We start from the raw sequence: 21,661 nt of genomic DNA, 5'->3' as shown, positions 1-21,661 counted from the left end.
AGTATTTCCTGAACAGTTAAATATAACATGCAGAAAAAAGGTGCTCCTATTAAAATTCTATTTGGTGCCTTTGCTAAATTGTTTACTGGTGTTGTTCATTCACTTCTCAGATGGTTAATGAGGGCTTACAACATGCCGGGCACCCAGCTAAGCTTAAGGGATTTGATGCCATGCTCACGGCATGTAAATCACTGAGGAATATCTATACTGGGCTTGGCTATCTTGAAGCTCATAATCTAATTATATTTCAGTTTTATCACCTTGAAAGGGGGACCGATTTGCTTGTGATCAGTATTTTACCTCTCTCGCCCCGACTCAGTTCTAAAACTCTAGAATTGTACAAATCCCATTCAGATTCATATTTTTCCCTGCCCTGTTGTAATTTATATATATATATATATTTATGTGTGTGTGTGTGTGTGTATATATGTATATATTTAGTATTGTATCATATGTACTTCAAGAGGCCATGGCCAATTGTAGAATTGAGGTGAGGTATAAACAAACAAACAAGCAAGTGAATAAACAGTTTGCCTATAGACTCCTCTGAAAGGGTCCATCCTGGTATTTTTTTATTTTAAAAGGGGACTGCATTAACACCCATTCAAAACTATTTTATTGAGCCCCAGTTCCTACTGCTAACACTGCACACATAAAAAAGTTTAAGTGCAAAAGGAGTTAAGTACTGTGGATCTGTCCCCAGTGTGAATATTCCATCCAAAATCTCTGAGTTTTAGAGATTCAAATGCAAGGGCATCTCCATTTCCTGGAGACCTTGGGGAGAGTCCACTTCTGTAATTTTAGTATCCCCAACATTTAATAATCTCCCCAGTTCCCACTGTACCACTTTCTCGGCTAAAGTGAAAGAGAACTAACTGTGAGTCTGGAAGCTGGGCCTGGTCACATACAAGCTGTGTTCCAATAGAAAAATCATTTCACCTTTCTGGGCCTCAGTTTCCTCATCTGGAAAATGGGAACGAAAATAGCACCTACCCCTCTTAGATTTTTGTTTGTTTTGTGCAGATCAATGAGAACATGAATGAGAAAGCACTTTATTTCGGGGGGAAAACATCATGTATTTTTCTGGCTGCGTGGACTCATGAAAAATATAGGCTTCTCTCTCCCCACAAAGAGGCCTGGTGTTTGTGTTGTTAAGTCCTGGGCTTCTGGGATTTTAGGGCAAGTGGGAGATAGTTAAGAGCCTTTCGAGGCTATAGGTCATTTTACAGGTGGGCTGGAGCCTCCAAGGAAGGCAAAATCCCACCTCAGCTTTGGTTGGGCAGAAGAAGTGTCTCATGTGAAATGGTGCCTATCACAGGGTGGAAATGGGTCTGGCAAGTTCGCTGAACAGCATATGTGTTCTCTAGGGGAAGCAGCCCTCATATGGCTGAGGGGGTCCCCGAGCTTCTGGAGGCTCAGGAAGAGCAGTGGGTGTCCAGGCTGAGGCTCTGGAGGGTGGAGAGGCCACACTGAGAAGGTCTGGGTCCACTTAGGAGTTATGTGCAAAATGAAGTGAGCTGATGGTAGAAAGTTCCCTGGGGTTCCAATAACCCACCTCCACCACAGTATTGGACTTCTCACCAAGCACAATGGGAAAAGGGCAGCATCGGCAGATTTAGTTTGACTTTTTTTAGCTCTTTAAATCTAAAGCCATGTTGATTTGGGGGCTGGGTTTACACTGGGAGAACTGGTTGTTTTTCCTAAGAAGCTGATGCATCCCTGACAGCCTGAGCTCCTTCCTCCTTGGACAGAAAAGAGAAGCAATAATCCAGGAGAAAGATGAACAGAAGGACAGGCTGTTTGATCTCATGGTTCCCAGTTGCTTCTTCCTTCAATATTTTTTGGCCCAATGTATTTTTTCCCCAGTTTTGAGATATGACTGACAAATTAAAATTTTTATAATCAGGTTGTACATGCTTTTTTAAAGGTGTGCAAAGTGATGATTTAATATCCATGTACATGGTGCAATGACTACGACAATCAAGCTAATTGACACATCCATCACTTCACAGAGTTACCTTTCTTTGTGTGTGGTGAGGACACTTCAGTTCTACTCTCTTATCAAATTTCGGGTCTATGTATTTTCATATTTCTAGGATGGAAGTCAAGATTGAAAAACAAAACAACACCAACAAAAAAACTTCTAGAGTCAAAAAAATTCTTCTGACTCTGAAAACCTGCTGCCACAAGAAAGGACTCATTTTGGGGCCAAGAACAAAACAAAATATGCCTATAGTTTAGTGATGCTGCTGATAATAAAAATAAGGATGATGATGATGAGGATGATGATGATGATAATAATATCCTGAGGGCTACTCAGCATCAGTGCTATTCAAGGAGCTTTTTCTTCATGACCTCAATTAATTCTCACAACAACCCATGGAGGCAGGCATGATTCATCAGCCCCACTTTAAAGATGAGGCAGTTGAGAGTCAATTAGCCTGCCTGTACTACCTCGTGTAGTAAGTAACTTACTGAGATTCAGTCTCTATATGTAAATCTCCGATCACAGTCTGTTGGTGAATAAGCAAAGATTTGCCAACGCATGCGCCAGTCAAAGAATAGAGACAATGAGTATGAAAGACCCTGCTTTACACCTTGATCAGGCCAATGACAAGTTGAGGAAGGCACAGGTTCCCAGGATGTTAGTGTTATGGTGGGTCCTGAAGATTGCCTCATCTAAAAATGATTTGCACTTTTAGATAGATTTAATTTAATTTGCTTGCTTTTGCCTGTATACATCCAATGCTTTCAAATAACCATATACACCCTAAAAAAAATCTGTCGATCATCAATTGAGTTATTGATAATGCCATGCTTTTTCGCCACCTCTTTCAGTTTATAAAGCAATGTTCACCTTCATCTCTTTCTGATTCTAACTGGTGTTATGCTCTCCCTTTAGCAGATGACAAAATGGAGGCTCCATAAAGGTAAGAGAAATCAGATGTGATTTTTCCAGGGTACGTTTTACAACAGTGTGAGTTTACAGTATTACACAACCAATGAGGAGATATTAGCATGGAATCACTTTCATTATTCTTGGATCTTTGGAATAAGAAAATGATTATTTGTGGCCCTAAACTAGTTGAGGAAGGAAGTCACAACAGAATGGATTGTGAGGGATGCCCAACCATGGACAGCTCTTACTTTCTCCTTTAGGAAGGGAGAGAGCAGAGAGGAGACGTTTACAAAGCAACAAGTTACAATGACAAACTCTCTTACATGTGGAAGATTTGTGGAAGGAGAACTCAGAGTGAACATTATTTACTGCCTATTGGGGTAGAATTGAAGCACCTTGAGAATGGTGCTTCTCACAAATCACCCCGGGATCTTGAAAGTACAGATTCTGGTTCAGGTGGGGCTTGAGATTCTGCATTTCTCACAAGTTCCTGATGAGGCCAATTTGGTTGGTCTGGGAACAATGCTTTGCAGAGTAAGGCTCTAAGGACCCTCAAGATGAACCACTTCAATCTTGAAATTTTAGAACAGAATAAGGTAAGCGCTTCTTTTCCTGTTGTTTGTTTTAGTTCGAGACAGATATTGAACAAACAATGAAAAGAACAGAAGAGAAACTGTCATTCTGGGAAAGCTGTGGAGCTAATATTTTCCAGGAGACATTTTTCAAGTGTCCCCACCCCCCACAAGCTGGGCTCCTATTCTAGTTACTAGAAGTGGTCCACAAACCCTCTAACAATATAGAAATGGCAGGGGGGAAGAAGTCCCTCAATCTTTTAATGCAATCAAATTTCAAATTACAAAATTGGACCATGAAAGGAGATAGGGATTAAAAGGATGCTAGAAGCATCCAGCAATCCTAGTTTTCTTTTTAAAGAGATTCCACGGCTGCAAAAACAGTGGGAACCACTGTTCCAGGTTATCAGATGTGTGATGTATGTCTAGACTCTCAGGCCAACACATTTCAATCTAAGTGATTAAGATAATTAAGGGAAAAGGGTGTTTGGCTTTGATTCTGTCTCATCTCCCCACAATCTAGTGATCTATCTGAACATTCACACATCATAATGTAGTAAGAATGAGCCTGGAAACAATGACAACATGGACAAGTTAGTTCCTCCTCAAGCTCTTACCTACCCGACTACCATCCCCCTAAATTCTGATAGCGGTCCTACTCTAAATGTTTCGTATGGTAATTCAAAATGAAATGCACTATGATTTGGAGGAGAATCTAATTCCAGAAGAATAAATCACTGTGATTCACATCAGGGAGAAAACCATGAGAAGTCATTTATTTCTGTCCAGTGACTGTTCACAGGCATGTTTTACACACAAATATGAAAATAAAAGAGAGGCCACATTTAAATAGAAGTCAGTTCTTCTGGAAAAGAATTCAAAGTTCTCTTCATAGGCACAAAAGTCAGAACTTGCTTTGATAACGTTAAAAGAAATACTAGAAATTTTTAAGTGAAAAGTTCCCTCTTACCCCCAAAGATAGATTTTCTAGCATATCTGATAGTGACCAAGAAAATAAAAGGCGAAGTGGAGCAGGTTTAATTTTTGTCACATTCACGAATGCTTCATCAGTTCCGAGTCTATCTACTCTGCGTATATTCCCTTCTACTTGACTGGAATACTGTCTTCTACGAGGAAGGTTCTTTATTTGCAACAGAAATGGCTCACCAAGAGGCTTCTGTGTACAGGTCCTCATTAGAGGTTTCTGACCAGCCTCTAGAAAGCACTGGGCTTTCTCACCTGCTTCTAAACCTTTCACAGCTGAAGGACCCTGATGGTGCTACTGAAAAGATAGGTTTTATTTGCTTTTTTGTGGCCTATCAAGTCAGTGATCTGCAACCCAAAAAGTATGTAATTAGGCCATGATATGACCAAAGGAGTTGTTATATCTTGTCTTGTCACTGGCAAACGTGTCTACCCAAATGGCTGTGACAGCTATGGTCTATTGGGTTTGGAATTTCCTTTAATATCTCCCCAATTCCTTCTTGGTCCAGTCTGTTGACTCTTACAGGCTTGCTTCTTTTTTTAACTGCTTCAATTAAATTATATATTCATCTGGCAGTGCCTAACAGTTGTTAAGAAGCCGTCAAGATTATGGACCAAAGGCAAATAGTTCTTGAAACAAAAACTTCAGCACTTTTTCATTTAACGTGTGCGCGCCTGTGTGTGTACCTGTCTGTAAATTAAAAAGAAGAGAAGCTCGGGAAACACACTGATCAGTAACAGCCATATTACTTGTCATCACTGAGAGCTTTGTGTCCATAAACACAAGTTCCCAAAATCACACTGATGCTACCAGCAAGAGCTCTCCATTCCCTCCTTCACTATCTCTGAGCCATCTCAATCGTTATCAAATGGAATCAGCATCAACCTGCAGAGCAGGTTGGCAGAAAACATAATTATCTTAGTTGTCGTAATTTGTTTGGTGAATGTTCAATCAGAACTATTGATCCCTAGGGAAAAATAAATAAATGAGAGCATGAAATTCCATTCTCTTTTTAATCATTAAGTTATCAAGTTGTGTCTTAGGTATGACTATTTGAAGCTGCAAACGTGCCTTTGCCCTGACTTGTAACAATAGCATAAGGAGGTAGAAACAGTCCAGGAACTGGACCGACAGACATTGGACTTGAAGCCCAATAGTGGGATTTCCCAGAGTGTACATCACCCTGCCTGGACCTGCTTCTCCTATCCACACACTGGTTGTTCTACTTAGGATGACCACACATGTTCTTCTTGTCTTACGACAGTCCTAGTTGAAGCCTGCTGTCCTGGAGTCATTACTACCAGTGCATCCCTTCTCTGTTACGTCGTCCCATTTTAAACGATCGTTTCAATGTCCCATTTAAAATGATCCATTTTAAATGATCATTATATGGGTGCCCTAACTATACTGCTTACCTGATCAGGTCATTTGTTCCAATGTTTTACATAGTACCTGGCACACTAGAGACACTACTGAAAAAATTAACTTCAAAACAGAAATCTACGTGGTGAAAAGATTTTAAAAAGTGGCAGGAAACATCATGTAAGACTGCTCACTTTTTAAGAAAACCTGACATATCAAAATCTAAACTTTGGAGGACTGATCAATTGGGGGGGCTTACGTAGCCAAAAAAAAAAGCATGTTTTTCCATTAAAAAAATGCAAAACAAAACAAACATAAATTATTCTTGGAACTCAGTGGATTAAAAAGGATTAGAGCTGCATATAATCCTACCTACTATATTTTAAAAGTCTTGTCTACATCATAATCAGTTGAGTATATTTGGTCATTATCCTCCCGAAACTTTGCTTGACTCTGGAATCAGTTAAAGAAACAACAGATTCAAACCCCTGGATTATAGAGATTCAGGTGGAACTGAAATAACCTAGATATTTTTGGTTTCCTCCAAGCTCACTGTTGCTACCCAGATTTAAAGCTCTTAATGGACTATGTTATGGGAATATGAAATAAAATATGAAAAATTGGAATTTATGACTATGAAAATATAAACATGAAAATGAAAACAAGAATATTTTATGTACTGCCCTTGATGCACTGAATATTTCACAGGCAGTGTCTCAAAACTTCCATACCACTCTGTGAGACGGAATCAATATACCCACCACAGATGAGGTGACGGAGGGCAAAGAAATGACTTCTCAAGGTTGCTCCACTAAGATGCAATAGAGCCTGGGGATTAAGGGCATAGACTTCAGCTCTCAAGCTGAGCTGAACATCTACCTCACCCTTCCCCAGGCTCATCTTCCCCATCTGTACCATGGCGGTCAATTTAATATTTAGTGCGACAGTTCAGTGACTGTCTTTGTAAAGCACTTAGAACACTTAGTGCTATCACATAGTATGGACTCCATACACAGCCATTGTTATTATTGCTATTATCATAATTATTGTTATCGTTATCACAGAGAGATGATTTGAATCAAAGTTTGCTCAGTTACTGTATTAAACTTCAAGAAGTCTTAGGAAATAGTGCAAGTACCGAAGTCCTCTATTTCCACCTAATGAACACTTTCATAGGAGCATTCTCATATATATGGCAAGTTTTATTGAAGAAATTTATTTTCATGTAGTATGTGTGCCTTGTAACAGGAAACTCACAGGCAATCCCTGTTTCTTTCTTGTTACCCTAAAGCTGTCTAGAATAATTAGCTTCCCTTTCTCTTCCTGAGGGGATGCTGAATCACCAAAAAAAAAAAAAAGAATCAGTTAAGAAAGTAAACTTTAAACCAAAAAGAAGAATAAGAATATAAATAAAAATAAGAAAATATTATATACCATACTATGTATGAATATATATTTCAACCTGGTGTTCTAATTTTAAAGACTGGGTGTGCTTTTCTGGGCACTGGGGTACAGAAGGATATAAAGGCATTAGTGACTCATTACTATTACAAGTTCACAGAGCATCATTTTCTTTTTTTAATTGCAGAACCCAGAAGAGCTCACCAGGATGAGTGAGAACAGTGGAAAAGATTAAAAGCTAAAATCAAGAACAACTTCAACAGGGCACTGTCAATAAAAGATAGCGGAGTAACTATTGCTGCCATGTTTTAACTCAACAGGTTAGAATGTGAGTCCAAAATAGCTTCCTTCTGACCCTGAATCCTTGTCTTAACTGCAGATCTATCCCCTCATGAACTAAGCCCTCAGTTTCTCGTTCATCTGAGAATACTATTCTTGGCATCACCAAGTTTTAGAATGCTCTCACTCTATTTTTTCACCCGTGGATTTCTCAAAAAAGATTGAAAATGTAAATAAAATATAATAAGGAGTCTATCGTAGAGCTGCCAACTTTTACTTTGCCAAGGAAGAACATTAAAAACAAAACTGGATAAAAAAAGAAGAAAGCAAAGCTGTTGTCATCATTTCATACAAGAAAAGCTATTTTTCACAGCATATGCGAAAGAAGCATGGGTAAAGCCTGGCCATTCCCCATACAAGGGAGTTGACTGCCATATTACATTGTCCGTGTTCTTCTCCTGTCCTGGTAAACCAGTAAATGTCATCAGGTCTTGAGCTGGCCAAAGGAGCTAGTGCTTCACACAAAGCACTACGATAAGATCTTGAAATTCCTCCTTGCACACATTTACAAAGAATGGGTGCAGGGGCTTGTGACTGCTTTTTAATCAGAAACAGTTTCAACCCTTATCTAACTTGGTTCACATAAGAGGAATGGGGGAAACAATGAAACTTCCCGCCTTTCTCTGCTTTGCATGGTCTACCCTCATTAAGGGATCCACATTATCCATAGATGAAGCTTTCTATATTCTACTCCACAGCAAGAAAAAGTAAAATTGTTAAGTCCCTAAAGTATAACAGTATTTTAAAAATTAACCTTTCTACCAAAAAAACCCTTAAATGGTAAATTAAATTTTCCATTCAGGGTGCTCATATGCTTTATAGGCTGGCAACCCTTTAATTTTTAGTCTATATGATTTGGTAAGGACTCCACATAAAATGGTGTATCGTTTTAAATGCAATTATTAGCCTTATTTTAATGACAGCATTTCTCTATCATTTAATCTAAACCCAGGACATAAAAAGTCCTAAAATAGAGAGGGAGTACCCACATAAATGGAAATCAACTCAAACCCCTTTAGTTTTTCAGTTTAGATCAAACTAAGATTGTACGTAAGGATTTAGTTCTACGTCCTGTAGTTTAGCTTATGATGAAATACTATAAGAGCATAGAGATAGTTTTTTCCTATCTGTCCATACTTCCTTCCTTCCTTCTTTCTTTCCTTCCTTCTTTCCTCTCTCTCTCGCTCACTTTCTCTCTCTCTTTTCTTTTTCTTCCATTCTTCCTCCCTCCCTCCCTCCCTTCCTCCCTCCTTCCCTCCCTTCCTTTCTTCTTCTCTCTTCTCCCTTTCTTTCCATTCATCCACCTAACCACCTATGTATCTATTTATCTATCACCTATATACCTTTCTATCCATCCATCCATCCATCCATCTATCCATCCACCCATCTATGCATGTATGTATCCATCCATCCCTACCACCCATATAATTTTAAATAGTTGATCTACAGATCAACCTCTCCATGACCCCAAAGACATGACTACTTATTCCTATTGAGTTTTAAGAAAGAACTACTAATCTATTTCTCTCTGAGACAGAACCTTTTATTCATAGGTTGTGAGTATCACATTTAAAAGATGTTCTAGCATGGGGCTTGTGACTGGCTGAACTTGACAAGTCCTGACCTCCTTGTATTAAGATTTACCTAGATACTGTTATGAGTCCTCCATGAGGTCCTAAGGCAGAAGTGTGTGTGTGTGTGTGTGTGTGTATGTGTTGTGTATACATATATTTTTCACATATGTATATGAATAATATATATACACAACACACACATATATATGTATGACCATACATATATATATTTCAAGTGCAGAGAGCAAGATAATTGATATTATGGCATTTTAATTGGGTTTCCATTAAGCTGAGCTATATGAAATTGCCAGTATTGCACCATGTGGGGCACACAAAGGTAGCAATTTCATATGGTACAGTCTAACATTGCTGATGAAAGTTAAAGGTCTCAAAAAACAAACAAAAAAGGGTAGGAAATAAAACAAACAAACAGAAGGCTGTTGCTTGCTGTCTCTTTTGCTCAGTCTAGGGGCACCTGTTTGGCCAGAACTACTACTGTATGTCAGAAGCTGCTAACTTTCAGGGATCTTTACGGAAATGCATGTCTTATATGAAAACAGTGGCCCAGGGTAACTATCAGGGCAACTGGATCGTCGTGAAATCTTGGAGTGAACCACGTTATTACCTTCTTCTCTAGCTGGTCTGAATTGAGTTCCCTTCTGCCCTAATGTGGAGGGCCGTTTCCATGCACTGGTTGTTAGGGGATGTTAGAATGTTTAGCAAGCAGGACAAGCATGACAAATGTCTGCCTTTTTGGCGCGGTAACATTTTCATCAAAGCAGTGTACACATCAGACATATTTACCCAAATATCTGTAGCATAATTCATGGAAAAGGAAATCTCCCCCCGCCACCACCCCCTCCACCTCCCAGCCTGGCTGCTCAAAGATGCAACAAGGACCAAGTCGTGGACACAAAGAAACCGAAAGCCAATCAATAAAGAGAAGCCTGTCCCCAGGCTTAATTCAAGCAAGCCATTCATTGAGCTACTGTGATGATGGACCTGTCAAATCCAGAACATACCACGAACACATCAGCAACACCAAGTGGCATGCAATGACCAGATGACCGTCGGCCCCACTGCCATGCTTTGATTGGTTCAAGCTCAGAAAACCATCTCCCTTGAGAGTTCGGACAGTTGGCTTTCCACAAATCAAAGTGAGATTAGAAGTAAAGATTTGAGGTGAGGTCAAAGGCTTACCAAATGTTTCCTAAATGCCAAGGAAAGATGTTTGCCTATTGTCATTCAATTCATCAATAAGACTATAAAATTACCTAGTCCAGTCAGGTCTTTTTCTTTGGGGGAAATCTCTGCCCACACCAGATGGTCTTCATTCTGGAGGTCAGCATTCAGAAACTCTCAGGGTACTCCGAGATAATCAGCATGTGATCATTTAACCAAGAAGTTGTTGGGTGGGGAGTTGCAAGGTGGCCATCAAGGACCTCTGGCCAGTCCTGAGGTTACTGGAGTTCAAGATTTTCCAAAGGCCCCTGAATCTTTAATTTGATGAGGGCTTAATTTGTGCTGATAAAAGGTAAAATTCTACCGACTGGGGACATCAAACTTCTTTCGCTTTCAAGATGTCTGAAGAGTGAATCTCATGATTAGAGAGAAAGTTTGTTGCAGTTTCTCTTTTGATCAAGTTGACAGCCAGTGAGCGTGACCCAAACATTCTCTATTCCTGCTGATTTTACTTCCTATTTTGAAGGAGTTTCTTTGGGTTAAGAAGCTTTTCTCTTTGTCATCCTGCCTTTCTTCTAGAAAGTAGGAACTAAGAGTCTCTCCCTACTGATATTACACTGTGATTGAGTAAAAAGAAATGATTACACAGCTGCCCTGAGATAATTCTAGATAATTGGCATCTTAATCTAGATTTGAAAGCTATTCTGATCATTTCACATTTTCCCCCAAATATGTGTCTTCTCTAAAAGGGTCTTCCTTCTCTCTACCTGCTTACTAAAAATAAAAGGAAGTACCACCATTTCATAAATACACTTTACAAATCAAACCAGAAACATCACTTTAAAGATTGTTTTCTGGTAATTTACCTATTACTGCATTTCCCTCAATGCAGTATTTCCATACGTGGAAAGTGTCTTGCTTATAATAAAGTGAAATAGGGCTAGCAATCAATTGCCTCAGCAACCCAAAAAGACCTACTGTGCAAATTTCTTTAATGAACAGCAAGAGGCCAGTTATATGGACAAGAGTATATTTAGTTGGTTTCTTCAGCTGAAACTATTACACCAAAGTGGGAATTGCAGAGTTAGTCAAGATTTACCAAACCAAGAACGAGGGCAATTTTTCAGTAGGACATGTTGCCAGTGAGAAATCTTAATAATATTAAAACAACAGATTTCATAAATACATTTGCATATATGGTGCCCCCAAATGCAGCAAAATTTTAACTTAATTTTTAAGATGAATGCAAATAGAGATGGCCAGATTCTCAAGTAATTCTATCTAAGAATAGTATTAAACATTGTTTTTTATTTTCCAAATGTCTAGATTGGTTTTATTAAAGAAAGCAATTTAAATTATATTTTTGTAATTAACCTTTTTTTCAGCTTGGGGATAGATGCACTTACACTGAGAAGCAAGATAAAAAATCCAAAGACATAAATCTGTTTAAGATTCTTATAATTATGCAGCAGGCTAAAGTTACTATGATTATAATTATATACAATGTGGGTGTTGGAGAATTTAGCATCTAGAGATATTTTCATAAAAATAATTAAGGGTTGTAGATGAACCACATTACAATTGATACTTTGTGAATCTTCAGTGTGCAGAATTTAATAGCATTAAGACTTTTCATTTGTAGAATGATCTTGAGGATTTCAAGATTGTCATCATTTTTATTAGCTTTTTTGACCCTCTCAATTTCCCTAATCTAGTGTCAAAGTGTATTGAAGACAGCAACTTCTATAAAACATACTTTGCATCCTGACAACTGATGATTGGGTAACTGGATAATTTAGGTAATTAGAACTGCACATTGACAATAGTTTGGGTTCCTCTGGAAGCTCCCTGCAGCCTTGAGAGCTCGTGATGGCTGTTTATAAGAAAACAGGAATAATACCTGCATACATTCAGACAACAGATCTCAATTCTATCTTGCCAAAGAGCCATTTTATTACAAGTTTAGGCAGGGGGTTTTCAAAGTGAGGCTTTTTGGGTTCAGGAATTTCTTTTGCTTTAGTATACCTCAGAAGAAGTCTGTAGTTACAATGAGCTAACGACACATCTTGTGAGAAATGGAATGGAACTGCAGAGAAAGCATACCACAGCAAACCAAGATAAGGACTGAGTCACAAGAGGCCAGGGAAGAGAACCAGTGTCTGCCGACACTCCCCATTCTCGAGTCCAAGACATCGCCTGCTTACCTGTCGGACCCAGCATGCCTCAGCCACACATGCAAATTGGTACCATTACTGTTTTATTCATGAAACATATTTTTAAATTAAAGGAGTCATTACCCAAAATAAGCACCCTCCATGACATTTGTGCATGCAGAGCATCTGAACATTCACATTTATGTCCTCAGAAAACAGAGCCAACGATTTGCATTCAATATGGAAACGCACACTTTTTTTTTTTCAAAGCACTTATACAAAAATAGCTGTGGCTTGCCATTTCAGAAACCGAGTCATCTGTTAAGCCTGGGTAACGCGTAATAGAGCTCCTCCATCCCCCAGCCTTCACCCCCGCCATCCAATTCTGACTTCTGCATTTCTTAAACCCTTCCGCTGCCAGTCTTAACATGTGGTGTGCATTACAAATAAATGTTGGCTTCTGTTCGTAGGAACGGTCATTGGGCATTGCCAAAAAGAACGACTCTCATTATGAATGCCAGATACACCTTCCCCATTCCTTTGGTTTGGATTAAAAAATGCAATACGGGGAATGCTTTCCTGGATGTTCAAAGATGTAGAAAAAAAGGGAAACGGGGTGCTGAAAATCGAGGTAAACCTGCAGGATCATCTCCTGGATTTTGTCCTATGAGTTAGATGAAACCAGGGTCTTACAGAGAAGACCATGAGAAGGTTGTACAGGGAGTATACTTTGTGCATGCAAGGTGTGCTGTCACAGGAATTGAGATCTGAAAAACAACTATGCACGGACAAAATGTATCACTACCTTTGTGTCTCAGCAGAGAGGGCGAGTGTTTAGAATGAGCTGGGCGTCATTGTGCATCCTCTCTCTATGTGGCCCCGTGTTGACCTTCACCATGAGACCTAACTTTTGGGGTGCTGCCTCCCCAGCAGTCATGCATTTGCACCAAGACCAGACGAGAATCTCGTCTCCCACGAGTTAAGTTAATTTCCAGGTAAATGTCAAGCATGAGAAGGAAGGCCCTTACCTGTCACTGTAGGCAGCGGCAGTGGCGGGGGTGGGCTGGGCGTAGCGATATGCAGCGTAACCACCCTAAAACACAAGGAGAAAGCGGACTTAGGAACGCAGAGGAAGCCAACTCAGGGCGCCCGATTGTGAGACCACATCAGAACAGTGGTTACCCACCTCTAACAAACTAAAGTGGAGGTTAATGAAAGCTTAGTATGAAAACACGCCTGAAAGATGGGGGGTGGACCACCAACCCCAGCTGGATGTTAAAGGTTAGCAGTTGTAAGCATATCCCAAAGGGACAACCCAGAGACCCTTTGAAAGAGATGTACCTACATGTTAATTAATGGTAATTGTTTTGGGGTGGGGAGGATTATGGGGAATTATTTAAATGCTTTTTATGCTTTGCTGAACTTTCCAGATTTTCAAAAATGAGTATGCTTTACCTTTACTTATCAGCTATTAACTTCCATTTTATTCAATCTTTGATTACTTCCTTAAAAATCCAATATTGGTCAAGGTAATGCCCTGCTGTCTTACTTTGATATTTATTAAAAAAAATAAGATAACCCTTTGATTGAAAGTGTATTAGGCATCTCTTGCACGTGTAGTTGTTCAACCACTAAAGCAGTTAAAGAAGACTGTCTCCAGCTTTCTAAATGTCACGTAATGATTAAAAAAAGGAATGGTGAGCACTTAAAAATTCTGTCTTTTCAGCTAAAGATATCACACTGGTTCAGATGGAGAATTTGTTTGGTGTGGAAAATATAAAGTCTTCCAATTTGTAAATAAAATCATTAGGAGAGAAAAAAAAAATCTGAGAAAAATAATTAACATTTAGTTGTATGTACCAGTAATTGCAATTGTTCAGTGAAGCAGAGGACAAACAAATGGGCATATTCTAAAGGAACGGTGTTCAGTGGAGCATTGATTATCAAACTGTGAAAATAACAGAGCTCCTTGCTCAGCAGACCACAGCGATACATCAACCACTGTCAAATGATTTCAGCACAGTTAACAAGCAGGATCCAGTCTCCACCGATAACACAGGGACCATTCAGGTTCTAATTAGAATACATAGTCCCATAATCCTCTGGGAGAAGGGTTCTCACCCTCACTGTAAAGGGGCAATTCAGGACAGACTACGATGTCAGAGGGCATCTAACAGCATAAATAACTGGTGTAATGGGGGGATTTGACGGTAGGGTTTTGGGTGAAGGAGTTCATTATATTTGGCTCCAGGTATAGGATAGAAAACAGATGAATGAGAAAATTGCAAGAAGCATCTATCAAAACGTTCTGTCGTTTATTGTCGTTTATTTCTACCCTTTGCCAATCACAGCCGACTATCAGAGCGAATTCGCTATCACTTACACAGCAATTCCAAAAAGCTAGTTTCTCCTTAATCAAGTTCCTTCTCTGGATCATGCTAGAGAGGATACCTCCAAGACATTCTGACAGATAATCACCAATAATCTGGAGCCAGTATTTAAAAAAAAAAAAAAGTTTCCCTTGAAAAACAATGTGAAAGTTAAAAAAAGAGGTCTTACCCAGACACCACCTGGTGTTCCAAACACCATGTTCTCTAATTAGGAACGGAGAAACTCATTAAATGTGCTGAGGAGATGGAGAACCAAAGCAGTTGTCACACCCAGCACCAAGCTCCAGATACAGAGTGATGGGCTGAGGGAAAATCGGGGTCACCAGATTTCTGGAGCCATTCTTTTCATCTGCTTGCCCATCTCTTCAGCTTTCATCACGCAGCCATAAAAGACACAAGTGTGCAGGTATGTATGTTCCTGAACTTAATGAGGAAGGGAGGGGCTGGCATTGGCTTCCTGATTGCTAGGAGGCCTTAGCTGCAACCAGCTGAAAGCTCTGAATGGAAAAAGATTGAGTGTGTGCTTTATTTTTTCTTTCACTTCCAGAACGGAAAACAAAAGTTATTGCAAAGTTCTTTGCATCAAGTGCCATGTCAATCAATCATGCCTTGGTGACTGTGAATTTGGTCCCAGTAAAGATTTCTGGCCACGTCCTGCTTGCAAACCTTCTTTGAACTCTGTACGACTCCCCCAACTTCTGCAATGTTTTCCGTCAATGGAAGTAGGTAGCAAGTTTGATAAGTGGGAAAAACTGTGGCAGTGCAAATAGAATATACCTAAAACAAACCTCACTGACTATTAGGTTGATACTTATTGCATGAATATAAAATGGATGTGTGTCCACCTGGGATCCTTCAGAGGGACTTATCTATGAAGCTTTGGGAAAGATCCATCCTCTGTATGTTTGCATAATGACTTGGCCATTTAGAGAAAATAAATGTGTGTTTCCATGCAAGACAGGCACAAGTGGTCAATGTCCTGACACTTATCTTTGTTATTTAAGAATGTGTTTACAAGTATTCCTGATTCATGAGTCAAGGTCATAGTTTGCTAAAGTCTGTGGAACCAGTGGAGAGATTCTGACCCTGGTCAGTGATCTTCTTGCTGTCCAGTAGACCTGATGATATCAGAAATCTTCTATATCTTTGCTGTCCAGTATGGTAGCTGCTTGTCCTAAACGTCTACTGAACCCTTGAAATGTGGCTGGTACACCAAATGGAGTTTTTGATTTATTTAAGTTGAGTTCATTTGAATTTAAATGTACACAACCACATGGGGCTGGTGGCTACAGTATTGGACAGTCCAGGCCTAAGTGATCCCTGAAATATGTAATAATTGGAAGAAGAAAAGGACTGATGGCTTGATGTCCCCACATCTATATACTGCATTGTCTTCGTTAGCTATTTTTCTTCTGTATGAAATCGATTTAAGGGGAAAACCAGAGTTGTGTATTAACTCAGTATATGTGTTCATACACTGTAAAATGATCAAAAAAAATACAAATTGCTTTAATTAGCCGTTCTAACAGGTGACTCTAATCAATTTTATTGCCCTATATTTTGCGGCTTGCTGAGCATAGCCAAAGCTTCTGCAAGGTTCTGGAGTAATGTCTGAAAAAAGAAGCACTCACTTCTATTTGCGGTCACCAAACCATGTTCACATTGAAACTGGTCCTCCCAGACCTTAGGACAAAAAAATGTATCCTTGACAAGTAGATTTTTCCCACCACCAAACCAAAGGTAAAAAAGGGATGACAAACACAAAATGGTCGACACTCCCTACTCACAAAATGTACTCACTTTCACAGGCTAGGCAGCAAAATACAAGTGTGAACTTATAGAACATACACATTTTAAATGTCATTATGGATTTCCCCTCTCAACCTGGCCACCACCACCAGATGCAGCCATTGGAGATACTGACTCACACGGTCAGAAACACTTCCTTTGTTAGCAAGACTTCTGAAGGTCCACTGGGGGAAGTTATCAATTAAGGACCTTTAATGATGCTCCAGTGAACCACTTTCAAAACTGTGCTTGGTGGGATATTCATAGTGGCAGGGAAGGGCAAGGTTTCATGACCAAACAGGTTTGGGAGATGCTGAGTGAAATGAAATGAAACTGGATACTCATTTGTGGAACTTTGTAAAGCATTATTAATGAGCCCTGTGGCTCTCCATTGCATCACAAAGTGGTTTGACAACGGAAATCACACGTTTAAACTTGAGAGCATACTTTTGGAAAAAGATGTTCAAATATTCAAATGGCGAATTGCTTAGGAAGCGAGGTGAAATTTTTGTCATTGGTGGGGACACAGGGATTGGGTACGGCTTTTCCTTTCTGAGAATATCCAAGGATCTCACTTTGTCTAAAACAGGTGGATTAATAATATACATAAAATTGATTCACTATAATGACATTTAAAGAACATTTGCAAAATGTAAAACATAAATATAAATCATTACTCTTTAATCTGCGTATGTTCAGCTAGTTTTGAAATATGGCAATAGAAGTCCTGTTTTCTTAGAAAGTGAAAATAAAAGTTGATGTCAGGAATTTTAATTATTTGGTCCTCTCCTAGGTCCAAGTACCCATTTTTTATATTAGATTTCTTATTAAAACTTGGTTAATCTCACAGTAAAAAAAAAAAAAAAGTACCTTCTTAATTGACTTAATACTGAACAAAAACGAGGATTGCAGGTTACAGGGAAACCCATGTAATAAAACTTCCACTGATCATCCTTAGTTTTACATTCCTCTTTCCTTTTATTTGACAGTTTTAATGTTGGTTTTAGACCAAATTTGGAGACTTAGCCAGCTACACTTCGATGGATGTGTTGATTTTTTTCTGTTTCCTTCCTACAAGTTCGTTCATTTGGGTGTTGCTTCAGCAGTGGGAAATAGGTTTGAGAGCTGTGGGAAATAGGTTTGAGATCTATGGCAAAAGTTGTGAAATAAATTTATAAGAAGCTACAATGAAACCAGGGGAAGTTATGTTAGCTATGCTGACCCTCAATGCTGGATGTATAAAAGGCTTTTTGGTTTAACCATCCCAGTTGACTCCAGGAACCTACTAAAAAATTTTTTTCAGACAGTTGGTTCAATGAAACCCTTGAATTATTTTCACTGAGTTTATATTCATTGAAGCCAGATACATTTTAAGCCAAGAAATGAAGAGCCAAGCCAGACCTCCATTTTGACACACAATCTAGCAAAGAGGGAAACATTTCATGATGAGCATCTCTCTTCTAGAAGAATTCACATCAAAACTGGAAAATTCAGTTAAGTCTTTCCTCCTTCTATGTTAGAGACCATCTCCCCTCCCCGGAATTGTCTTGTTAGTAGGATTTCACAGCAAACCCACAATCAATAGTGATGAGTTTTTCCACCAGCCGGGATTTCATACCTGCAGCAATTTATTGCCATACACAGGCTCTTGATACACTACTCTATAAGGAAACAGAAATGTAATGTTTTTCAATGCAAAAATGAAATAAAAGAAAATGCATAAGTCAGACAGAAATTCCAGAGCAATTCATTTACAAGTTTGCTTCTCTTATTTCACTAAGACCTAAGAGTGACCCATCAAACCCAAAGAAAGACCAAGCAATGCCAAGCCTTTTTTAGCTACAAAATCTCTGTAACTGAGAGTATCAAGACGGTGGGGCTGGGCATCAAACCGCACTCACTGTATTTGTGTTATAACCTGTGTTTATTTTTAAAGAAGAAAAAAGGATATTTTCATGGCTTCTTCCCCTACCAAGCAGATTTCAATAATTCAAGTTAACTCGCTCACATTTCTCTCTTTTATCTCATGATTGGAATTCTCTGGAACACCTGAGGATTTAACTTTGCTGCCTAATGATTGAGGCAATTAGGATGACAGCACAGTAGCAACCATAACTGTATCAACGCCTTTATATTTTTTTAAATTTAATTTCATGTAATAACACAACACAATTGCATTTCATGAAACAATGAATCACAATGAAGCTATCAAAGCTTCTTTTAACATATATGACCAGAAACATTGTGTGTGTGTGTGTGTGTGTGTGCAATATATATTTTTTATATAGTCTGGCTTTTCTTTCCAATTTAGTTCTACTTAGCCTTCCTTTTTAAGTTAAAATCTACGTTTATGGAACTACACCTGTAAAAGTTCTCTCTCTCTCTCTCTCTCTCGCTTATTTGAATGTTTCAAGTACAGATATTATTCCCTGTGGCTTGTCCACCCCATACACTCTCCATTATCCCCTCCCTTCTCACCCTCCCCCTTTCCTTTCTTTCACTGCATTTCTCAAGTTTGCTCAATGGGGACAACAGTGTTATTCTGTTGGCCCAGGGCTTAAGGGTTGAACTCGGCAATTAGATCACATGGGCTCAAACCCCAGTGACAGTGAAGATTTCTGAACAAATAATTTCATCTCTTTTCTGAAAAAAGTTTCCTCCTCTGGGGAAAAAAAAAATGGAGGTGATGGGTAATGGGTAATGAGATTGCTCCTTGATAGGACCATGTGCGGAGGGAATGAGATGATGTAATGGCTGAGTGTCTTGTCTCTTACACAGGACGTGCTTAACTTCTGGATGGGCTGTTGCCTCCCCCATCGTTACTGACCAGCCTAATGTCGACCCCCAGCTGGCTCAGATCCTGAAAGCAGGATCTCAGGAATAAACACTTGGGGTTTTTATCTGGAGAATTTTCTCTTCCCACCTTTCAATGCTACTGACACTTCTGTCCTGAGCTCAAACATCAGTGAAATGAGGACACCTTTTTAAGAACCATGGACAGCAGAGTGACATGAATTCAGAAATAATTGTATTTAAGTCATGGTGTCACCCAGAACCTTGTTATAACGGGATTTAGGCATGATGCAGAAATGCACTGGAATCTCATCCAGACATATTCACTAGGGAGCCTCTCAGTTGCATTGAGTGTTAGAAAGCTTAGAGCTTTTCTAATAAAAGGGAGCGAGGTTAACGTTTATAGTCTATATCATCGGGACTTCCCTGGTGGCACGGTGGTTAAGAGTCCGCCTGCCAATGCAGTGGACACGGGTTCGAGCCCTGGTCCGGGAAGATCCCACGTGCCGTGGAGCAACTAAGCCCATGCGCCACAACTACTGAGCCTGCGCTCTAGACTAGAACCCACAAGCCACAACTACTGAGCCCGTGTGCCACAACTACTGAGCCTGCACTCTAGAGCCCATGAGCCACAACTACTGAGCCCACATGTCACAACTACTGAAGCCCACGTGCCTACAGCCCGCGCTCTGCAACAAGAGAAGCCACCGCAATGAGAAGCCCGCGCACCACAGCGAAGAGAATCCCCACTTGCCGCAACTAGAGAAAGCCTGCAACGAAGACCCAACGCAGCCCTAAAAAAAAAAAAAAGAAAAAAGAAAAATACCATTATTCTATACCATCTCTCTGTCTCTCTCACTCTTCCTCTCACTCTCCGGCTCTCTCTCCCCTCCTGCTCCCCCGTTTTCTCTTCCCTTCTTCCCAGTGCCCAGAACTCTACTCTCTTACTCTTGTTCCTACTGAGAGTTTCTCAGATCTTTTTTAACAGCTCTATTATCATTTCCTTCTCTCCGTTTTCAATAGTTATCTTTTGATCAAATGCCATATTCTTTGCTATCTCCCTGAGCAGGCGAAAACACTTGTCTTGGTTCAGTTCAGTTCAGCAACCCTTATTTTCAGCTCCTTGATCGATGCGGCCTTATGAGATCTCTAGCTTCACCCCTAAATCTATTGGATTGCTTTGCAGGTCCCGGGGACGTGGTCCTTCAACTTTAAAATGGTTGATCATACCCACGTATCGCCTCTCCTATTATTTATATATTTTTTCACTAACTTGGCCCACTTTTTTTTTTTTTTTTTTGACCTACAGTTGATTTACAATGTTGTGCCATGGTCCACTTTTCAATTCAAAAGAATTTATGGAAATGGGTACCACTAAACAATGAGTGAATTTGTAGGTTTGATAGGCTAGTGATGGAAGCTCAATTCCTACCTTTCAAAATACTAAAAGTGTGTGTGTGTGTGTGTGTGTGTGTGTGTGTGTGTGTATGTAGTATGTCCTCAGGTAGAAGGGACCCAGGTAATGACTTTTGTGACCCTCCTTGCTGACTCAGAAACCCCTTGTGTTCTCTGACGTGTGGCCGTCTGCACTGGGCCTGAGCATGACAGGCAGCATTTCTGCTGCAGGGCTGGGCTCCCGAGTAAGATGACTCTTCTTTGCACTCAGCCCAAAGGAGCGTCCCTGGTTTTTGAACCTTAGCTTCTAGCTCACAGCATCTTCTTACAAATCCACTGCCTCCAGCACTTCCAGGGTGTCCATGATTATCACTCTCTCTCTCTCTTCAATCTTCTCTTCCCTGAAAAGTTTAAGAGGAGCTAATTCTAGGTAAGGGGGATTGCTAGTTACAGGGATCCTGCGGGTCTTCCAAATCCTCTGTGCTTTGGCAGGACTGGGAGATGCCAGAGGGCTCCACCATCAGGTGGGAGGGATGGGGACCTTGGATGACAAAGAGGAGAAGGAGCTGGAGAAAGCAGGGTATGTACAAAAGGTCAGTCGTTCCGGTACCCAGGCTGTTATAGTTGCTGGGTTGCTCTGATCCACTGTCAAGGCTGAGGATGATCGGGGCAGGAAGATTTGGAGAGCACCCTCCCCTTACTTTCCTTAAAAGTAACCAAAGCCAGAAGCGTATTACTCTGCCCAATAAAATGAAAAAGAAATAACTGGGGACTTCCCTGGCAGTCCAGTGGTTAGGACTTTGCCTTACAATGCAAGGGGGTGCAAGT

At 40.0% G+C, this 21,661-nt stretch overlaps 1 protein-coding gene across 6 annotated transcripts in view; it reads right to left on the bottom strand.

Moving 5' to 3' along the window:
- The window catches only part of RBFOX1 (RNA binding fox-1 homolog 1), a 353,845-nt gene that overhangs the window by 20,936 nt on the left and 311,248 nt on the right, over window positions 1–21,661 (bottom strand). For 3 of the 6 annotated variants that reach the window (XM_061209598.1, XM_061209601.1, XM_061209602.1), the window contains 2 exons: window positions 18,264–18,306; window positions 13,496–13,560 (listed from right to left, as the gene is read on the bottom strand). In XM_061209598.1, the coding sequence (XP_061065581.1) occupies window positions 13,496–13,560; window positions 18,264–18,306 (108 nt within the window). The remainder of the gene's footprint in view (window positions 1–13,495; window positions 13,561–18,263; window positions 18,307–21,661) is intronic. The other 3 variants (XM_061209599.1, XM_061209597.1, XM_061209600.1) reach the window with 1 other exon arrangement.

Source organism: Eubalaena glacialis, chromosome 13 (assembly GCF_028564815.1).
Source record: "Eubalaena glacialis isolate mEubGla1 chromosome 13, mEubGla1.1.hap2.+ XY, whole genome shotgun sequence".
NCBI lineage: Eukaryota > Metazoa > Chordata > Mammalia > Artiodactyla > Balaenidae > Eubalaena > Eubalaena glacialis.
The sequence above is the reverse complement of the archived record's forward strand: the minus strand, read 5'-3'. Positions and strand labels throughout refer to the sequence as shown.